Genomic DNA, 22,172 nt, shown 5'->3' with positions numbered 1-22,172 from the left:
TTGAAGGTTCCCGCGGAGAAGTGAAATTGGCCCTTTTGCCGCCGTGCAATTTGCTACTTAGGCATTATCATTCGATAGCCGCACCAATGCATCTCGAGATCCTCGATCGTTTTTCTCCCGCGGAATAAGCTGCATATTATCAAGATACTTTTCGCTTACCCATCAACGTCGAGTCGAATCCACGTAACTGAAGGATTAATAACTGCTGCACGCTGAGAAATAGGGATGACATTGCAACATGTTTCAATCATGAATCGGATAATCGCTTAAATGCCAACTATCAATTATACTACTGGAAAAAATATCACAGCGATATAATCATCTTAATCGATTTTGTACAATTTTTTCCGATTTTTTTAAGCGCATTGATTATTCAAAAGTAATTTTATCAGGCGATACTTTTAATCGCGTAGATATTGCTTCCTCGCAATGACTGAGCGTTGCAGCCATTCCGGAAGACTAATTTCGCGCAAAGCGCGTGAGACGCGCCGCGCAGTCGCATCTTAATTATATCGACGCAATCTGGCGGATATATGTTAGCGCCGAGGTAACGATCACTCGGATATATACAGGGCTGGCGCGAGCGACATGATTGGAAACTGCGGTCCGCCATTGTGATCCCATTTACGTGATATTAGCACGGTGTCAGGCTGCACCAGCGTGCGAAATTAATCTCGCGCAGCGACAGAAACCGGCGTTTCTCTGTGTCCGTGGGGATACAATCTCTGCTCATACCGCGTATAACAATGTGCCACTGGTTAGCCTGGAGTTTGGAATCCCTGCATGAATTCTATTCGGTTAAATTAGATTTGTTTGTTTATTGTATACGAAACGCGCGCGTTGCATCGATGCTCGCGGATATATCTGCTTTCAACTTTGCTTTCAACTTATCGTTATTTGCAACAACGAGTATTTCTAGATATATTTGCGTCAATGAAATCGCGTTAGTATATTTGCAATTCTCCTCGAGAGATTGCTGATAAAAGAAAGGATACTTTTATTATTATTTTAAAATATTTGCACTATTATTTCTAAAGATGTATATTCTTTTATTGCATATATATATATATATATTATAATTAAATTAGATTCTAAAGTAATCTCGGAAGAAATAAAATATAAAATTTATTTATATGATCTCATATAATGATTACGAATTAATTTTACGATTGCAAAAACTTATACAAAAAGATTCAAAAATCTAAAAAGATATTTTTCACTAAATCAATTCATAAATTTGTCACATTTTCTGACAGATATTATTATGTAAGTCTTTTTTTATAACAATAATAGTGAGAGCAGAGTTTAATAATAGTATATAACGTCGATAAGCTCAATTTTCAATATTACAGATACGGAAAATTAGATTTTCCGCGAGTTATTGCTTTGCAATAGAATTGGATGACAATGCGCTATATTGGTTTTCGATTTTATTGACAAATTTTTATATGCATCAGACAATGGAAATGTCGAGTTTATACATTCTTGACTCTGTCCTTATAAAGTGCATTTTTATTAATAATCTATCGATTCAATGCATATATATGCCAAAGATGCTTTGATGCAATCTACAGTGCTCTCATGTATATTTATGAAAATAATATATTATTAAGAAAACTATACATGTAGGTCGCGCATGATGAAAAGAAAGAGAGCAAGAGAGAAAAAAGATTGTATGCTCATATACTTTTTTTTTATAATATTCTCAATATAAATATTTAGTTTATTTAATTATTATATATATTTTTTATTTACTTATTATTATTTGCAGTTACAATATTGATTTTTTAAATAGGATAATTTCGACATATTGCTCGGAAGAAATATCGATGCTGGATATTTTTATCAGAAATTTTGATCGACGTATCGGCGCTTAAGAAGCGTATCGAATACACTTGAGTCAGCGCGAGTATCCGAGTGGCCCTGCCTCACGGTTTTCAGTATGCAAGAAAGAGCATGGGAATCCGTGTTCTCTCCCGTCTTTTCTCCCCGTTGTCGCTGTTACGGCGGTCGAAGCGCTGCTCGGGAATAACGTATCGGTTCCTTATCTATTTATATGCGACAGAACTCGATGCCAATCTGCCGTAGGGAAACGCTGAAACAGCCCCGGGGAGAAGAAAGACGCGGTAATCGATTTTCCTGTCTAGCAAAGAGGGTTCTTTGCCCGCCAGGCAAATCGTTTCCGCTCGTCCATATCCATGCGAGGAATCTTATTCGGCGGCAATTCACTGTCGTCGTAGTGACTATCGGATTCGAAGCTTCTATCTCCTCCAAGGACGAGAGTGCGCGAGAGTACGTACATGCATTCACGCATCGCTTGTGTACGTGAGATCTATCTTGAATTGAAAGGCTCGAGGCCGTTGCCAAAGTATACAGAGGGCATTTTGTAGACGAGAAAGAGGAGTTAAATTCGATTTCGCTACTGACGAGGCATATTAATGTTCTTTCTCGTCTAACTGAGCGAGACTAATAATTGGTTGATAATCATATCAATACAATATTGCATGGATGATATTATTTTTGATGATGAGCGACGTGTCACCAATGTGCGGTTTCCAACGTTATCCGATCGATGGTTTCCCATTACCCCGATCCTGTATCCCGCGTGCACGATGTGCGAACGCGAGTGTTGAAAAGCATTGATTTTATTAACACGTAATAATATGATGAATGCGACGCGCACATGTATTATCGTGCGCGATGTTTGAAGCGCACATCACGAGGTTCGCAGACACACATCGCGGATGTGCAACGGGCTAACAGCGCATCGTGGAATGCCGTCGTAGTGGCGCTCAACTCGTCTCTTTAATTCGCACGTGCGCTTGCCCTTACCTTACCGATAGATTGGATCGGTTGCGGACCCGACATCGCACTCTCCGTCCCGATCAAATAAGTTTTCTCTCGCTGCCTCGATTGCAAGATTCTAATCGCGGCGACAGGACTCGCGGTCATGCTTAATTAATTTTTCAAGACTGGTTGGTGCGAGAAAAATGCGCAATTTTTGTTGAAAACGATTATGTGCGATTAAAAATGGTTGTTTGATCTAGTTTCTATAATTGCTACAGTAGATTAATTCATATGACGCGTTATAAAATACAGATCGATCGATAGAGGAAAGGAAAGAATTATGAATTTTTTTTATAAGTGTAAAACGTGTATTTATATTAACTCGTGCTGTTAATGCAACCTTACCGCACACGAAGAATCGGGTCCGATCGGCGTGATCAATCGATCGAATTACTGTGAAATCGCGCCCGTTCCACTCGTAAAGCGCCCGGAAACCGATCGGGTATTGTAGGAAAAAAAAAATCATTGCCTCGCGGCGGTCATCGAACGAGCTGCTCGTCGCGAATTTCCGTGAGCAGCCAAGCATCGAGGCTCACTCGTACCGAATGATTCATGACGCCATTGAATCGCAGCAAACATCTCTAGGCGATTCGTTCACCGTTGCTGATAAATTCTCAGAAACTGTAAGATTGAAATTGACGCTAATTTATTTCGCATATTTGAGATATTTCTGCATAGATTATAATTTAAGCGCAATAATTCTCTCAGAGATGACGGTTTAAGGAAATCGACGATAAACATTTGACTTTTCAAAGCTTGATTTTTATAATTTTGTTGAAAAGCAAACAAGATTTTTTAATTTTTATTTTTAAAAGCAAAATGCCGTTCATAAAGAAATGTAGATTATACGTCTTTTTGTATGTATTTAATTGTTATGGAAAGGTTATTTATATTGTGAAAAAAGTCTACAGTGCTCCTGATTTCTTCATTCGAGCTTGGTTGCTCATCTTCGATTAACATTTATTATGTACGATCTCGATAAATCGTTCTGCGAAATGATAAATTTATATGGAAGTGAGTTTAATTTTTCAGTCGACCTTTTCCAAACGTCAGCTCACTTGGAATACGATTTGATACGATTCTCCACGTTTGGGGCTCTCCAAAAAGGTCTCTTCGAAATTCGTTGGCCAAGATTCGAATAATTTATTCTTCCCGCATGAGGTCTGAAGTAATTTTCTCTCTTGATTTTCAATGCGTATGTCGAAATACTTATTACGTTCAGAAAATTTTCGGGCGTATTACGCATTTAATTAGGTCTAAAATCTCTACGACATTTTCGTGGTTCGCATAAATTTATATCGTCGCGGTGGAAGTAGTTCGTTAAGACTATTCATCGAGCGGGCTCTTGATTTTCAGTGAAAGCCGTGAATCCGCTTGAATTGTCGAGCGTGTGCCATCTTGGTAAGTTTAATCGTGACGAGCTGCGCATTCAATTAGCAGAAGGTATTCAGCAATCTCGGATTAGAACTCGAGCACTCAACGTGGATGCTGTTAAGTGCTCTTGAAAGCACATTGCCGCGGGAAAGAGCACGGTCCTCTCTATACGCGTATAAAAGCGGCGACAAGGGATACGAGCCTTAGCTCATCTGCATTATTTCAGTTTCCCCTTTTATTCACAAGTTAACGCGGATAATATTTACCGCTAAATGAAATCTACGAAATATCCCGTATGTTACACAGTCTAATTTTATTAATTCTAGTTCATATTGTAATCTCTTTTATAATAAGATATCCTCTATGAGATTAATTTTTAGTTTGTCGGGAAAATAGAAACATATTAATAATCATTTTTGAAATGAATAATAAAGAAATATTTTTTTATAATGTTATAATATATATTAATAAGAGTTATTTTATTTTTAGTTTTTATTAATAATTTTTTATTGAAGATTTAAAAAATGCTATTAATGAAAGATTGAAGAAGATTAATTATGAGAGACTAGAGGGGACTGTGGTATAATTGATTAAACCTAATCGAATCGAATGGGTAGGATTCATTGAAACGATAACGAGCGCAAAGCATTATTGTTTAATTCAATCGGTTTCAATCTACTTCTAAAATCGATCTCAGCCACTGTAGATACGGCTGGAAATACGAGATAACAATAGGCATTATCCCAGATTAGGAATCGCGCGCTTAACGCTCGCGTTAAGCTATCGCATGGAGAGAATTACCGCGGGAAAACACGATTCCCCGTGAATTCCCTTAAGAGCTACGAGATAACTTCCCCGATCTTCCCCTGGCTCCGTCTCTATTTCTCTTTCTCTCTCTTTCTCTCTCACTTCCATCTTTTTCTTTCCCGCGCAACTGGTTTTGCGCGCAAGCCAATGGACTCTCGATTTCGAAAGGAATACCGGACGAAGAACCAGAAGAACCAGCCGATTGACCGACACTTGTCTCGTTACGAGAGTGTGGTGTCACGTGCAAGCGCATAAATACGATCTCGTGCCACAAGCGAAAGAATGTCAAAGGTAACGGCCGACGTTAGTGCTCATTTCCGTCAAACAACTCATTTATTATTTAGAATAAAAAGAGAGCGAGATTTATCTAATTTTGACGGGCGTAAAATATAGATGCATTTATCTGAAAAATGTCTCTCCGAGAGAATAAAGATTTTTACGCGAATTATGTGCGCGTAAAGTGACAGTTCCGGTGGTGTCAATCATGTTCGTATTTCCATAAAATCGCGAGTCCGTCTGATAACCGCGAACAAGCGTAAATTCTCGTAAAGTTGCAGGTAACCGGAGCTCCGTTTCTTCGCGTAACGAATAAATGTCGAATCGCGATAAAGAAAGGATACGGTTGCACGTCGCACGATGCAAAACGAAGCGTCACGGGATTCACGCGGCGCGGCTTAAGTATCTGCAATGTACTCCGTGTATTTCGCGCTCTTTCTCCTTCTTTCCCTCTCAGGTACTTACAGACTAGGAGAAAGAGAGAAATAGAGAAAGAGAAGAAGAAAACGAGCGCGAGTACGAGTATATACTCGCGCCCGGATTAGTTGGGCTCGTTTCGCCATAAAATCCTCGCCAGGAGAGCCCTCTTGTCGCTTTCTCATCTTCATCCCTTTCTCGCCATCTCCGCGCGCGATTTTCTCCCTCGTCCTCTCCTCTCATTCTTTCGCCGACCTCTCACGCTCTCCTCCTGGTCGTGCAACCGCTTTTTTCCCTCGCCCTTCGTTCCTCGCTACCTTCGTCCGCCACTCGGACGGTTGTTCTACCCGTGCGTGACTCAAGGTCGCCGACTCGTATAGCGTTTATGCAGCGCTTATGCGGTATGCTAGTCTAGCGATCATTGCTAGTGGGTCGACGCGATGAGGCGCCGCATCGTCGTTGCATCTTTTGCGCTGTACCTTTTAGCGGAGACTGCGAGCGAGAATCGCGACGCAGATAGAGACGAATGCACTCGCATGAAAGGAGCGTATTGTTCCAAGATAGATCTTGACGATCGCAAAGCGCATCTCTCGATGCTCGTCGTCTCGTAGCCCGCGAATTGCGGATGACGACTATGAATGTGCATAAACATCGAAATCTGACATTACGATAAGAAACGTGATAAATTTTTGTATATATGAATATTCGCATTTATTTTATTAATTTCCTTTTCGTGTAAAATAATTCATCTTGTATTTTTAATTCTCGAGAGACGGCGACTTTTTATTTATCTTTTTATTTATTCAACAGTCCACTTTTAACACTCGTCTCTTCAAGTGCGATATAAGATAGATATGCGCTATTTAAAATGCATTATGCGACACGCAGATTTTGCGCCTTCGACATTACACACAGTAATTTTTCATGATGCGAGAGATATTCAGGCAAAGCGTTCCGCGAGTTAGAGGGCAGAGTGCACGCGCATTTTATTAGATTCATCACGCCCTCATAATTCTTCGTGATGTTGCCGACTCAACACCGTGCTAAATAAATCATCCGGTTAGGAAAGCTTACGCCAGTGGCGGTGCAATCCGTGGCGCGGCATTTAATTGTCATTATAATAGCTCTGCTTGTAAAACACACGCAGCGAGAAATTCTCGAACACATGTCACCTGTATTTTCGTGTTACTGGCTCTTTTCATTTTTTTTCTCGAGAGTAAGATGACAGTATTAAAGCTATTTTTTGAACGATTCAGATTTTTATTTTATTAACAACAAGAAAAAATAGATAATTTTCTTATACTTGTTAGTTGAGAATTTTTAATAAAATCCAGCGCAATATATTTTTTGAATCCTGCGAATATTGTAGTATACTCTCTAACGCATTTCAACGAGACCCCGAGTATAGTTATAGAAAATTTCTAGCTTGTCTGGCCGTTTACCGCGCCACTGACGATCGTGGTTTATCGATGCATATCGTTTCCGATTATGCAAATTTATCCGGGCGTCTGTGTTATTCGGCCCAACACCATCGAATGGTGTTGCCCGCTTGACAGCTACATTATTTGTACGCGCTCGTTTGCATCGTAAATTCCGCACGATGTGTCGCGTCGATTTGCTTGCTCAAAACGTTTCTCTTCCCGTTTGATTTGTAACGCATTTAGACGTTTCTTTATTTCCCACGACACGTCATGTGTCGCGCGTTTATCTCTTATTACCGTGTAATACGAGGTAATGAAATGTTCAACGTATGATAGGTTCCTTCGGGAATCTTAAGATCCTTATACGCGTTTGAGATATGTACGGGATAAACGTTTATTGCTCTTCACGGATTCTTCGGTGTACATGTGTTTCGTTTATTAAAGCTTATTGCTTTAATTTGTAACAACATTTTGCAAAGATAACTCTATTCACAGTTTATGGAGTTGTAATAATTGTTGCGCGAGATAAAAGCTTTAAACGCGTCTTTCCCAAAAGCGTTTTAGTATTTATTTTATTGCGAACTCGTTCCAGTTTATTATCATTATTCATCGCTCAAGAGCTTTTCAATAGCATGGTACAGAAAACAATTTCGTGATTTGCGTTCTGGAAAATTAATCTGCGGGTTTCAATTTCGCAAACTTCCTTTATCGGCTTCCGGTGCGACGAGTAGGAGGACGTGGGGGAGAGCGAGGGGAAGGCGGAGGACCCCGCGACGCGTGACGGCAGCATCGGAATGCTCGCTGGGTCTATAAATCCCCGGGGAGGCAAGCGTGCGCCGGTGTAATAGAATGACGGAATTTACAGTGGAATAGAGAATCGGCTTGTTATTAGCACGATCTAACATAACTCGGATTCAGCGATGCGTGCTGCAGCAGTCGGTGGACGCCCGAAAGAGGGGGGGGGGGGCTGCCTTCGCGAATATTTATAGCGCTAGCACGAGTGAAGGATTCTTCTTGCGTCACGGAAATATATGAATGTGGATCGATAGCTTCTTGTCTTTAAGGTACACGTAAATCGCGACTCAGCTTTCCTGTAAAATGTAAAATTTCGAGTTACATAAGATTTATTAAAATTAAAACTGTAGAATTTTCTTGTATAGGTTTTTAGCTGTGTTTACGTCATCCGTATCGATCGCGACTGTCGAATACAAACTCGTGGAGCTCTCAAGCTTGAGCGCACGAGATTCCTGTACAGAAGACACGATGTAGAAGATGCAAGATGAGAAAGAGAGAGAGACAATGATATAGTAGAGTACGATTTAGCCGCGGTATGCTGGAGAAACGAAGAAAGGGTCGACGGTGTATCTCGGCTTCTCTCCTTATTCACGTACTCGGTGCACGGTGAAATAAAACGGCCGCGGCGGAGACTCGAAGACGCGAGACAAGAAGGGACGAACGAAGAGAGCAAATACATAAGATGCATGTATATGTATATATAATAAACACAAAAAAGAAACGGAAGGAAAGAGGAGAACGCAGCATCCACGAAGTGTTCGTGCGCCATCTCCGCTCTCTTCTCTTCGCGCTGCCCTTCGCGTCCGGTTCCCCCAGCTCTCTCCATCTCTCTCGTAATAAAACGATTCCTCTCGACCAATTTACGCCTTCGAGATCCGCAACGGGGCACGACGGTTCTTTTCGAACCCGTCAGTTCATAACCGATAACTCCATTGCAACGTCGTGGGTCACGACTCCGAGATACTCTCTTCGCGGCTTCGCTTCGCTCTCCTCTTCCCATCGCTCGGGAAGAATACTGCCTTTCTTTTTTTTCGCTTCTTCAACGGGATCTTTCCTCATGTCTTTAATTACACTTCCCCGGAACATGCATCGTCGATATTTATGCCATCGTACTTTATTCGGGCATCGCTGCGTCGTCCTCGAGACTCTGTTGCCCCTGTAAGAACAAAAGTATTCCTCGTAAAATATCCCTCGTCTGTTATGTATGGGCATTAATAAAATCGTTCAAAAAAAAAAAAAAAAAAAACCATAAGCTGGTCGGAACATCGTGATCCTTTTGTGCGTTTGTATAGCGGATATCGTTGCGCGATTATTCGCACCAGATGAATGTTCCACTCAGACGTAACCGTTTTGTTTCTACATATTTTAACGGAAATCTCTGGAAATCTTCCATCTTATACTTTATTCATAGAATTTTTTTTGCGTTCATGCCTCGATATGCGATAAAATTTATATTGTGGAAGAGAGAGAGTTTAATGTATCGAGAGATATATATTTTTCTCAGTTATGTGGTTCTTATTACGAGAGAAATTGTTCCCAAGATTTCTATCTCTTTTATTTATTTATTGTTTAATTTTCAGTTATACATATTGATGCAAGATTTCGAAAAAGTTTGCGAGGTATTTCACCGCAATTATTAAGCTGGTGTGTATGTCGGCCGTTTTAATCTGCTAATCCGAACATATGCCGCGGTTTGTCAATCATTCATGAATAACGCGAATCGACGTGATAAATTTTATTGGACTTTAGAGTGCGATCGTGATATGATCCTAAGGTTGAGACAATTATCGGTTTTACGAATATATTCCTGGCTATATACATGGACATTTAGCGTCAGTTGGAATTTCGTGTGTCGTCGTTATTATATGTGGAACGATAAAAACGCCAGAGGCCATTGTTGCGGATTTTATTGCACCAGAAAGATCGTACGGCTACCGAGATGAATTATTGGAGCGAGGGAGATCTCTCGATTGCCGGGAGATCATGAATGTTTCCATGCGCGTAATAAATTCGGAGCAAATATCTTTTTTGTGGCCAAAAGAATTATCAGTCCAATTATTACTTGGATGAGATTGAAAAGATTGAGAAGATTGATCCTTTTGTAGGGCAATATTGCGAGACAAGGAATTGAAAGATTGAAATTAAAAGCGTATAATACAGATGTATATTAGGCAAGTAGTAAATATATTTACCAGTAGCAAAGCGTGATTCAAGTCTCCCGATGTATCTCTCAGGATAATTGAGATCGATTCATTTTCTGCGCGCAAGCACCGCTATTAGTATTTCGCCTTGAGGTGTCATTTTCCGTTCATCCAACATTTCTGGTTTCGTTCGATATAAATGATGCTATCGATCTCCAAGGTCCAACTGATTATTACCGATATCATATAGATGTCAAAGAGACAGAGGCATAATGAATCGATTACTTTTCCATTTATCGTTTTTCTCAGGCTCCATAAGGGCGTGCGGGTCTGAAATTACGTCCCTATAGTCATTACTTATACACAAGAGACGTATGTCAAGTCGGCTTTCTTCCAATAATTATTTCGATACGCGAGCGACTTTTTTTCACCGGCGAAATTATTGCATTATACATTCGCGTACGGTCTTATTATTATTGAAACCTTCAGAGTGGATCGACTTGGTGTCTTGGACGGGAATCGACATTCAAGGCCAAATGTAATTATCGTGCGCGCACCAAACATCGAAGACTTTTGTTCGAGTTATCATTGATTTATTTATGCAAAATGAAGCAGGTGCTCTCGATATTGTTTATGAAATTTTATAATTTTTTTATAAGTTTTTTTTTTTTATAAAATGAAGAAAATGATTTATCAAAAGATATATCAAAAGATCACGCGCTCGAGTTTGCCTCGTTATTGATAAGTGTCGCGCCAAAAACTGGCGAGTCATCGCCACAGAAATAACGATTTGACATTTCGCTTTTACAAGGGCTGCCTCGTTTCATCTCACGCTCTGTCGGCGACAAATAAAATTGTAAAGATTTTTCGCACACTTGGCAGAACAATTACTAAAGTCACGTTCACACCTTTATTACATAGATGGCCACGAAACCAAGATTTTTTCCACTTTAGCTGTCGTAACGTTAACGCTAAAAGTGCTTTATATAAACTCTTGTGGTCGTTAGATCATACGCGTCACGTATTCCTTCGAGTATCTATAACTGGCTGATCAAGATAGCAGGTCATCGAAAGAGGAGAAACACGAAACGAGCCGATCGCGCTCGACGATTTCTTTCACGACTTCGTCACTCGGAATGCAATTATTGCGAGCACGCGAAGTCAATTGCCTTGTCCAGTTTCGCAGAATGTCTCGGATCGCAATTATCGATCGATGACGTAAAAATCGGCAAGCAACCGGAGAATTGAGATTAAATTCAATTAGAGAACGCTTCCCAGTTAGACATTTATAGCGGGCGATCCGATAATATTTATGTAAAAATGAAGTTCGTAACCGCAGTTGTAGGTACAATTTATTACTCGATACCGGTCGATATTCCAGGACGGTTATATAATTCGCGGTAGACGAAGCATTTTTCCGTACACGTCGGTTTTATGTATTTTACGGTACAAAGTTTAGTCGCGACCGTAACTCACGGCTCATTATATTTAGCAGCGATATACATTCGTGCTTATCCTTTCGACATTTAAATGTCGTATGTACATACAATTAGTTACTCCAGTTGCGAAATTTATAAGCCATAGTATACGACGAGACATACGACGCAAATAATTCCCGCTTTGACATTTCATGTTTCTATTTCAATTTGCCTATCGTAAATTCGTTTACGATGTCTTATATTCTTCTCGTGTTATAGATATATTTAATGTAATCTCTTTCAATTATTTTCTTATTTTATTCTTTTGCAAAAGTATCCAAATTGCCTCTTAATAAAAAGTATCGAAGCATTAAATTGTGAAAAAATATGATATTAATGAAATTTTATTAGTGAAAGAAGAGCGAATCGAGTAGACGTGGGCGTAAATTTTGTTGGGGATATTTCGCGTAATTTATTTGGTTAATAAGATAATCTGCAGTGAGAGCTACATGCAATGTATCGATCGGTATCCGTGTACCTGTAAATCAATCGTAAATTAACTTTCGTCCGAGATTAATATCAACCGATGCTGGACGCACGCGTTCTCTTTCTCTTCCAGACGCGGCGAGCTGCGACAGCTGAAAAAGCGATTTTGCAGTATGACAACTCGATCGTATCGGTCCGCAGGATTTCTCCAAGCGCGCACGTATTCGCCCCGTGTTCGCTATAAGCCGCGAGAAAAAGCTGTCGTCTCTCGGAGCATCGGCGTAATATCGTCGATGAAGGGGATGGGGAGGGGGAGGCAACGGATGGCGGAGCGAAAGACGATTTTATCTCGGCGCCGTAACTCATACCGGTTTTTCGATACCGGGTGGCGAGCAGGGTGGCTCGCGATTTCTTGCCAATCAGCGTGTCCCGGCAAGGGTGGGCCTTTTATTCGGAATCGATTAAAAGCGCAGATAAATAAACCATGCCGACGGCGGTTTATTCTTCACATTACGTCTCGGTCGCCAAGGGAGGCGAAACTCTCCCGGTTTTCAGTTATACCGACTCGAAACCGCGAATGTTTGACTTGCGTTGTTCCGCGGATTATCTTTTGGCCAGATTCGTATACATTATACGCAATCAATAACGAGGATGCGACAGACTTGCTTATCTAGAAATATATATAATAAAATATGTTATAAAATTTCTATAAAAATAATTAAAAAATTTAATGTAAAACACGCATGGGTTTTAAAATTTTTTTTTCTATTATTGTCGTATCTCTTTTACATCTATGAACTATTAGAAAAATAATTAAAGAGAGACGTAATACATTTATATCAAGTAAAATTAAAGTTGAATATTATTATATACAATTTTTATATTTTATTTTATCTTATATTATATATTATCAATTACAGTCAATCTTTAATCATTTTTACATGTATCAAGTACACTTTTTCAGGTGCAAAATTAACAGGGCAAAATTAACTGACGTTCGTGTAGTAAGATTTAATCGTCAAGCATCGAGACGCGGAGTTATATAATTACTAGCATCCTGCGGTTAACGTATAGACTCACGCACGTCGATCCATGAAGGATTTATCTTTTTGCCAAGGTTCTCTCTTTACGGGCAGCTTGTCTAAGCGCGCACCTTGCTACGCTATTCATCGCTTGCGGGAGCTACGCGGGTGCGATAATTGATTTTACGTTTTAATTTAATTAAACGACCGTTGTGGCGCCAGGCTTTCAGCAGACTTTGCTCTTATTGTAGCTTAACGCGCGCCATTGGAGCGAATTCTGTTTGTTTATAAACATTATTGCATCGCGAGAACGTTTAGACACGTAAACTGTAAAATTGTGTCCTTTACATTTGTGCTGTTGACACGTTTTGCATACTTTAATGTTGCTCGAGCCCGTTATTAAACGACAAATACCTACTTGAGACGTAAGTCGTTTTCTCGGTCTACTCTTTTCGCGTCGAGGTTGAATTCGCGAGCCGATTATTACGCGAATCAAATTTTACTCCTCGACGATGTAAATGAACCATTTTTTCGGCTCACTCAAAGAAGGACGTCGATTAAACTGTAAATATCAAAATTAACAAATTGGCGATTTTAATTGTCAATTTTCGAATTGAATTATATATAAAATTATTATTTTATAAAGTATTATTTATAAAATTATTATTTATAAAATTTAATAATTTTATAAATTTATTTTATTTTATAAATTATTATTTATAAAATTATTATTTTATTGACATTAACAAGATGTCGAGGTAGTCGAACGGGTATTTTTCATTCAGATCGAGTTCGCGGACAAATGAAAGAGGAAACTACTCCCCTGCGAAAGTATAAAGACCCTAATAGGTAATACAGCCCCGGGGCGATAAAAAGCGGCTTTAGCACACCGGTCCGCAGAAGTCGATACACGCAGAAAATCGATACACGGCGATTACCCGTCGGTGTTTCAAGGCGCGACGGACAACGTGCGTGCTACATTCTGACATCATAATGCGGGTGATAAAACGAGAGAATCGAGCGTAGCCGTCGTCGTCGTGGTTGTCGTCGTGGTCGTGGTCGTTGTTCGCTGGGGCCCCTCGTCGACGCGATTATCTTTCCAACAACGTGGCATTACGTGTCGATCGAGACGTGTGTTTTACCTGTCATTTGCGGATATTAATACGCCTGCTCAGCAGCGCTCGCTCGTAGAAATTGCAATTTGCCGGCGTTCGCCTATTATATTGAGCGTCGCGGCCATACATGTGCGTTGTCGATGACTAAAAAACGATCGAACGTCTCTTTACGATGCTCGTAAACCAGAATATACGTAACTCACACGATTGGTAGTCTAATTGCAGTTTCATAACTGTTTTCATAATGACAGAGATGTAACAATATTAATAAAATAATCATAGATTGCGTCCCAAGTATTCACGCCGATATATAATTGGCGCGTTTAATGAATAATTGTATGTTTATTAATATGCGTATTACGTCGGTTGTTATTTACTCATAAAAAACCTTAGAAAAATAGTATACGTTTTTATATGCGTATATACATTACATGCTTTGTTGACATTTGCATTATTGCTACAAAAATAAACTTACTAAAATTTATTTAAATATATGGGATATGATCTTTTCAAAATATAAAATTTTATAACGCTAATAATATTTGAATTAAATTTAATATTGTTTGAATTAAATATCGTTTTCAGTATTAACTAAAGTTTTGCTTAAATAAGGTACGTATCTTATTTTTCTTCCATTGTTTGTCGATGGATAATAAATAAAAACCTTGAAGGAGTAAATTGCTTGGAGTTTCAAGTCGCAAGATATTGACGTACGTATGTCTCTGACAGTCACTTCTTAATTAAAGTACCAATCGTTCGATCGCTCTCCTCCCTTCCATAATAATAACTCAAATGTAATTAATTATTAGCGAGGTCTTTCGCGTCGTTTATATCTCGAGATAATTGGCATCGGCATAAAATTGTTTGCGCACAAAAGACATGCACCTGCATTTAGACTTATAAAAATTAAACTTATAAAAATGATCCGCACCAGTCTCGCGTTTTATTGTATCAATAATATTTCGATGAGCACAAAATTATCAATTTCGTGGTATTTCAACGATTTATAAACGACACATTTCCATACTCATGAATTTATGATTCACGATTCATATTATTCTTAAAACTTGTTCTTCTTTTTTATGATGAGAGGGAAGGTCTTTCGTTCGATAACATCGTGAAAAAGTGAGTTCTCCCGCCCACTCGAGCATCTTTTATTGAATTCGCGGAACCGCCGCTCGTCTTCCTCATTCAGGCTTTATAAATGAGCCCCGGAGCCGCGAAGTTCGTAAAACGCGGCCATTATGAAGGTTCCGGCGCAGTCTTCTGGGAATTTCGCGGGAACGGGCAAATTTTATTAATGTTAATTTCAGCTAAGTGCTATACGCTTATCTGGGGCGTATTACGCTGAATTATACGGACTTGCGTTCTTTTTAATCGAGTTACGGCGACCGTGATGGATGCAATTATAATTTATTTCCCGTTTTTTATACGCTTTAACTTTTATAACGGTCCGCGCGCGCCTGGCACTTACGATAGATTACCGTAATATCGCGGAAAGGTCGGAGACCTCGTATTTCCACCGGGCGGAGTCACGTTAGTAATTTTTCCTGATGCACTGAAAACGTTGCTTTCTCCAGAGTTATATATTTCGCTAGAAATATTTATTATACAGGATAAAAAATATTCAAGCTAGTCACACATCTCACGGTAATTCGAGTACAAGTCGTAAAACTTCTCTTGTCAATTTTGCGGACGATCCTTCCGCGAACCTATTCAAAACCTGTATACTGTTGATTATTGAATTTAAAAATTTTAATAATTAAATACGTAAGATCTGGAAATTATTTTTCCGCCTTGCGGGCGGGTTTTAAACTTCAAATTACGTTCTATAAATACATATCGCTCCGACAGAAAGCAAGATGAACAAACCGCTGGGAACGAAAATAATTCAGCACGCTCAGTTTTGCCCCGTCTTTCTTTTTTCTCTCTCTGTCTCTCTCTTCGAATAGGAAAACCGTTGTAAAAAAAAAAAAAAAAGAAAGAAAGAAAGGAAAAAACACGGCGCATTGCATCGTTCGCAAAACCGCCGGTTAAATCTCCAACTCGCGAAATATCCGCGGTCGACGAGAGGGGCAGAAGGGGGAAGGAGGAGGACGCGATAAATTCCAGATACGAAAATTAATGCCGCACGGAATGATACTCCGTTGTGCACGACGACGGCGATGCAGTTCGCCGCGAATACGCACTGCATACTGAGCGAAACATTACCCGACATTATAAATGAGAATCGTAAAACATTATGGCACATCCACTACCTCCGTTTTTTTTTCCTCCTTCTGTTTCTCGGTTCCCGCGGCCCGTTTCTCTTTCACCTTATACTCCCTTATACGCGGCTCCTCTCTCTCTCTCGTCGCCCCTCGAGATAAAATTACAATGACCGACGCGTTGACCATCGACTTCTGAATTATCGTCCCTCGTTTGCGCTTTTCATAACGACAACGATGATGACGACGACGTATCCTCGACCCTTTGTTCCCTCCGTGAAAATGAACGCGCAGCATCCTCTCGCTTCCATGGAAAACGGAGGATGTTAATTATCGGATATCTACTCAGTGATTTATGAGGATTACTTCCACTGCTCGAAATACTATATTCCGGTATTTGTGTCTCTCTCTTTCTCTCTCCCTCTGCTAAATTAGTATTAAACAATTATATATCTATTTGTTGAATTTGCTGCGTTAAAGTTTCAATTCAATTTGACTCGGCTCGTAATGTTCTTGTTTTTATTGCGTTCCTATAAAGCGGGTTAAACGAACGGCAATTAAACGCGAATGCTCTTATCGCGAACGATAATAATTATTAATTGATTAAACTATTAAGAGAGATCTCGGGGAAATAACTGCGCTGCTATTACAAGCACGGGATGTTCAAGGAAAAAGTATTATCGAAAACAAAATGAGAGCGAGCAATTGTCCATGATTATTCGGTAATTAAGCGATCGATTAACTTAATAATTTAATTACTCGCGGAAATTACGACGGAGGACAATCGATGTCTATTATCCTTTATTCATTTCTATTCAAATTAATTTTATTCGCCAATCGCCGATTATTTTATTACATCGTCAACTTTATTTTTATCGGTATCTCGTGCAAGTAAGTAAAGCTGTAGCAGAAGCGTGAACATTTAGATCACTCGTTCATAAACGAGTGGTAATTAAACGAGCATCACGGAGCACGCGCTCCCTTTCATTTCTGCTACGAGCGTCGTTAACATAAAGCGTCCCTTCCTACGAGAGTGACTTATCGCGTGAATTAGTATCAGTTGGCCAACCAGATATAATTATTATTTATCGATTGAATACTAGACCGTAAACCGTGCTTTTTTTCCTTCTCATCCCTTCTATTCTTGTATCGTCATGATCCTCGATACGATATTGCGGCAACGCCCACGCACCGATGATTGACTTTTGAAATTTCATAGCTATTAAGCTTACTATGATATACGATAATATATACTTTTAATTTTATCATCCGTTATCTCTGCAATCTATAATAAAAGACCTGTTTGACATATATCAATTGATGAGACAGAAATTGTAATTTTCGTTCATTAAACGAATAAAACTAATTACTCGGAAATGAAGGCTGCTGCACGTGTCGTAATCCAGACAAGAAGCTTTTGTGAGAAATGAGGGCGAGCGCGCAATTATCGATCAAAAGTTGCCAATTAATATGGATTAATTAATTATCGAGCAATTACGTAAACATGCGTCCTAGATTTTTCGCATCACAATTGCAAATTTTTCGATATCGTGAAAAATGCTTGAATCAATTATTTTTTCTTTATTAAAATATTCAAATCATGGACTAATATAAGATTCTTTTTTCATTTGACAATATTTGACAGGCAACGCGTATTTAACGCTCTCTCATCTTGTGTCATCGTTACTCCTTAATGCGTAATTTAGATATTCGGTTAAATTAATTGCACGTCATCGCTGCATCTCATTTCGCAATAGCGCACTTCAACAACAAGCACCGAAAGTTCTTTGTAGACGGCTATACATGGAGATACCTTTCATCATACGTCCGATAGTTGCTCGAGTTCAATAATGGCGATATTAATGCGGGAACAGCAACGTCGATCGTAAATTAGATATTCGCATTGACGTCGACGAACATTCATTGTCGATCCATATTCCTGGCTTTGACGCGAGACGCTTAATAGTGGCCAAGTTTAATAACGCGAGACTATAAAATTTTATATTATCATCGTGTGAATAAATGCGCACAGGATGAAAAACGCACGCATGACGTCGTATAAACCGTAACGCAAAAGTGGGATCAAAATAAAAATTATTCAAGGTGCTTTTAAATTACATTATTAAAATTTAATCGCGTTAGCTCATGATATGATAATCATGTGATTGTTACAATGCATTACAAGCTTACTGCGACAAGTATAAATAATATTGTGTAAACTCGATATAATTAAATTACTGTTATTTATGCATGTATGTATCGTAGAAAATTTGTAGCGACTCGTGATAAAATTGTGAAAGATCCTGATAATGGATTTAACCTCGTTTTACGCAACGACGTTCGCCATTTCACTCAATTATATTTGGTGCAGTATTTAGCGAACGTTATTGCTTGTACTTGCCGTAACAAATGAGCTACCGTCCGTTACAAGAAAGAGACGCACAGTTTCCCGCGCAATCAGCGAGCCGACATTCTCTGGGAATGTTACCTGCGAACAATCGTACGCTCACATACGTACACGCGCACATTTAATTATCCACAGTTGACAGATACGTACGACGTGCTCCCGCGTGATTGTCTCGAGAGCCAATTTGTGAGGCTTGGGACCGAGAGAGAGAGAGAGAGAGAGAGAAAGGGAGCAGTCTGGTCCCGCTGTCACGATTAAAGTCGTAAAATCGCAGACTAATAGCCTTGTTACGTTAATTCAACGTAATGTCGCGCGGTAACGATAAACGCATATGGTATATGTGCGCAGCGGAGGAGGACGCCGCGGGAATGACATAAATTTAATTTAACGACGTCGAGGTCAACGCGTCGCGTTGCGTTGCGAGGAATACGGGCCCTGTGTATGCCAAGTTGATTGGATCCAGAGTTGGCGGAGAACGTGGCGGCACGATGATTTACCTTCCTCGAAATAAAACTCGCGTACTCGTCATTTGCGGCGCGATGCAGAAATTTTGCGATGAAAATATCTGCAATTGAGAGAGAGAGAGAGAGAGAGAAAGAGATAAAAACATACTCATAAATCTCGATAAAGATTTTATGCTCGCGCATCAATATTAGTTATATCAATTTAGATATCGACGCGCATTGCATAGATGACGGTTCTCACTTTATATATTATTTACGAATATCTAGTTGATTAGTATTAATGAATAACAGTTTAATAAATATTTTATTCTCAAGTAAATTACGAGATAATCTTATTACGTTTTTAACGAGCTTCTCCTTTCCATTATCATTAAATTTTATTGTACAATTTTTTATAATTAAATAGCGAGGGGTAGCTATTCGTATGATTGCTGAGAGAGATGAAAAAGAGTGTTTTTAAATCTAATAACGCTTCTTTATATTTCATCTTCTCTTATCTGGCACACTCTAAAGTTTTCGCTGCAGATATTTAATTTTTATTGAATTATTGAATTATAGATTTTTTACAAAAATTTATGAGATATTAATTTCATTTCTCTCTAATAATTTATTGTAATTATATATGCGATACAGTAACCTAAAGCAGTTTCATGTAAACTCCTTAACGTGTGCTGGTTGGCTCGTTTGATTCGTGATAATTACAAACGGTGCGTGCGTAGTGCAGTTTATTTTCCCTTTCGGGATCATCTAATCAAGAGGGAGATACTCGGCCACGTTCGTCCGGGCACGGATAAGGAGGACGGGTAAAAGCTATCATATTAAAGTCGTTTCTGTCGCAGTACGGCGTCTCATTTTACGTCCGAGAAAAAGGATTAAATCGCGGTTTCCGCCGCTGGTCGCCGTGTGATTACCTCGCGTGCAATGGGCGGCGTATGACGGGAAATAATGCCGTGGAAAGCGGCGACGGTGTAACCCGCGTATATACTCTCAGAGTGGCGAGGATTATTTAGGTAGTGATGCAAACACCACGCTTTGCTAATATACGACTGTACGACGTAACCGCAATTGCACGCTCGGGCGCGATTCGCCTAGCGAACATGAATGAAAAAAAAAATTGACTCTTTGCAACACATGCGATATTTTGTCCACGATGTTTTGTTCTCCGCAAAGAATATATATGCCTTTTTTAAATTGAAAAAAGTTATTTTTTTAGCTTTTATATACAATATATATTTGTAGCACATCATATATTACTTGATATATATTTTAATACTAATAATATTTATATTTTATTTATTTTTATTTATTTTATATTTTTTCTTTTTGTCCTTAAAGATGCAATTTTTTTAAAAACGTCTTCCAGTATAGAAAATTAATATCGCTTTCTTAATTGAAAGGTTGATAGCCGTAATTAATTCATAAATATAAATTCTCTTCTTATTTATTCCGACAGGATCTGCGATTGATCCGCAATATTTTCAAAATGAATCGCACGCAAACTTGGTCGTTCTCTCTTCGGTATCACGGTGGGCTCGATTAATCGGTAATGCGATCACTGCTGATGAGCGCCTTGCCAGAAGCGGAATGAATGATAGGCCAGTCAGAGAAAAGGACTGATTGAGTTAACTGTCTGTATACATCATTACACTCGTTGGCTCTCGATGCCAAGGCCGACCGGCGCCGAGAGTACGCTTAATCTCGGCGCCGTATTCAGGTCGTTCTTAATTAAGCTACTAGGTACCAGCTCAGATGGAGCGTGGCGAATCTGTTGTGCGAAATCTCACATTTTCTACCAGCTCCGTAAAACTCGCTTCGCGTCTTTAAACATGACGAGAATATTATCCGCGAATTTGCTACATTCTTTTTTATCGCGAAATATATTTCGCAGATATTTTAATCAGTAAATATGCAGCGGTATAATCCTTTATTTATTGTTTTCGTGTGAGTAACGATTAATGATATCGCTCATCGTATCCTGACTATCATCAAAGACCATCAGGAAACGATGATTAACATTTCGCGCGCTAGGTACTTTACGGATAGCTCTTATATATCAAGCGTGGCATTATCTTACTTGCGATACGTTGTAATGGCACCGTGTTTGCGGCCGTAAATTGCTGCGGAAAGTCTCCCGAGCTGACACGTAACACGGCGAAGTCCGGCGCACGGCCATTATGGGCATCGGCCTTTCAACTCGGAGGCATTTTAACTTCGCTCGCAACATCGCGCATCGATCATGAGATTCATGAGCCTCAGCTGGGGCCCTCGACCCCCTTAGTCTCTCCTTTTTTTACCAGTTTCGCTCGCTTTTGTTTTTCAAGCGTGGATATTTACCGATTATGGCAATTCTCTTGATAAAAACAGGTGGAGGTAAAGAAGATTATCATTTTATACAGCAGATTGGTTATTAAATATATAAATCACATTTTACAAATCGATCAACCCTAGAGATCGATGAAAGTACTTCGTCGACAATATTAATGTAATTCTCTAAAATTTAGTTGACTTTGTTAAAGCTTTCAAAAAAGTCCCAAATGATATTCTGTAATCTTTCATCGTGCATTCGAGGAGATTCAAATTTAACTCGTTAGCCGATCACACGCCTACACGGCTACGCGATACAATCAAGCGAATAACGAATGGCGTGCACGTTCTTGTTTCAGGTTGCGACACGACCTTGGAGCCCGGATCAGGGCAAGACGCGCGAGATGACCAAGCTCTGCAATCATAAGAGGAAACTTCTGCTGCCGTCCGCGGCCGCCAGTCCTGTTGCGTCCTGTACACCGGCGGTCTCATCGTCGACTTTATCTTCTGGTCCGACAACGACCTCGATTCACGCGAACGCCGATTCGCCCACATCGCCGGATAAAGCTAGAAAAGGTAAGAATGTGTGATTGCAATTGTGAAAGTATTATTTGAATATAAAAATTACCGTCGAAAAAGTGCAATAATTGTAGAGTCATATATATTAAGAG

General features: G+C 39.5%; 1 protein-coding gene and 1 long non-coding RNA gene across 7 annotated transcripts in view; one reads left to right on the top strand and one right to left on the bottom strand.

Annotated features, from left to right (window-relative positions):
* LOC145964169 (uncharacterized) overlaps positions 1-22,172 on the top strand; it is a 199,722-nt gene that overhangs the window by 155,035 nt on the left and 22,515 nt on the right. For all 5 annotated transcript variants that reach the window (XM_083086628.1, XM_083086627.1, XM_083086629.1 and 2 more), the window contains exon 3: positions 21,861-22,077. In XM_083086628.1, coding sequence (XP_082942754.1) covers positions 21,861-22,077 — 217 coding nt within the window. The remainder of the gene's footprint in view (positions 1-21,860; positions 22,078-22,172) is intronic.
* Positions 8,402-22,172, bottom strand: part of LOC145964175 (uncharacterized) — a 112,106-nt gene continuing 98,335 nt past the window's right edge. Inside the window, exons 3-4 of one of the 2 annotated variants that reach the window (XR_014436358.1) lie at positions 21,272-22,068; positions 8,402-9,093 (exon numbers count right to left, since the gene is read on the bottom strand). This is a non-coding gene — a long non-coding RNA (uncharacterized LOC145964175). Of the gene's footprint in view, positions 9,094-20,547; positions 22,069-22,172 lie in introns of those variants that run through there. The other variant, XR_014436357.1, reaches the window with a different exon arrangement.

The sequence above is a fragment of the Camponotus vicinus genome, unplaced genomic scaffold, assembly GCF_025532165.1.
Source record: "Camponotus vicinus isolate PSW18456_S1 unplaced genomic scaffold, iyCamVici1.0 SCAF_13, whole genome shotgun sequence".
Classification (NCBI taxonomy): Eukaryota; Metazoa; Arthropoda; class Insecta; order Hymenoptera; family Formicidae; genus Camponotus; species Camponotus vicinus.
Note: the sequence above shows the minus strand (reverse complement) of the source record. Positions and strands in the feature narration are given on the sequence as shown.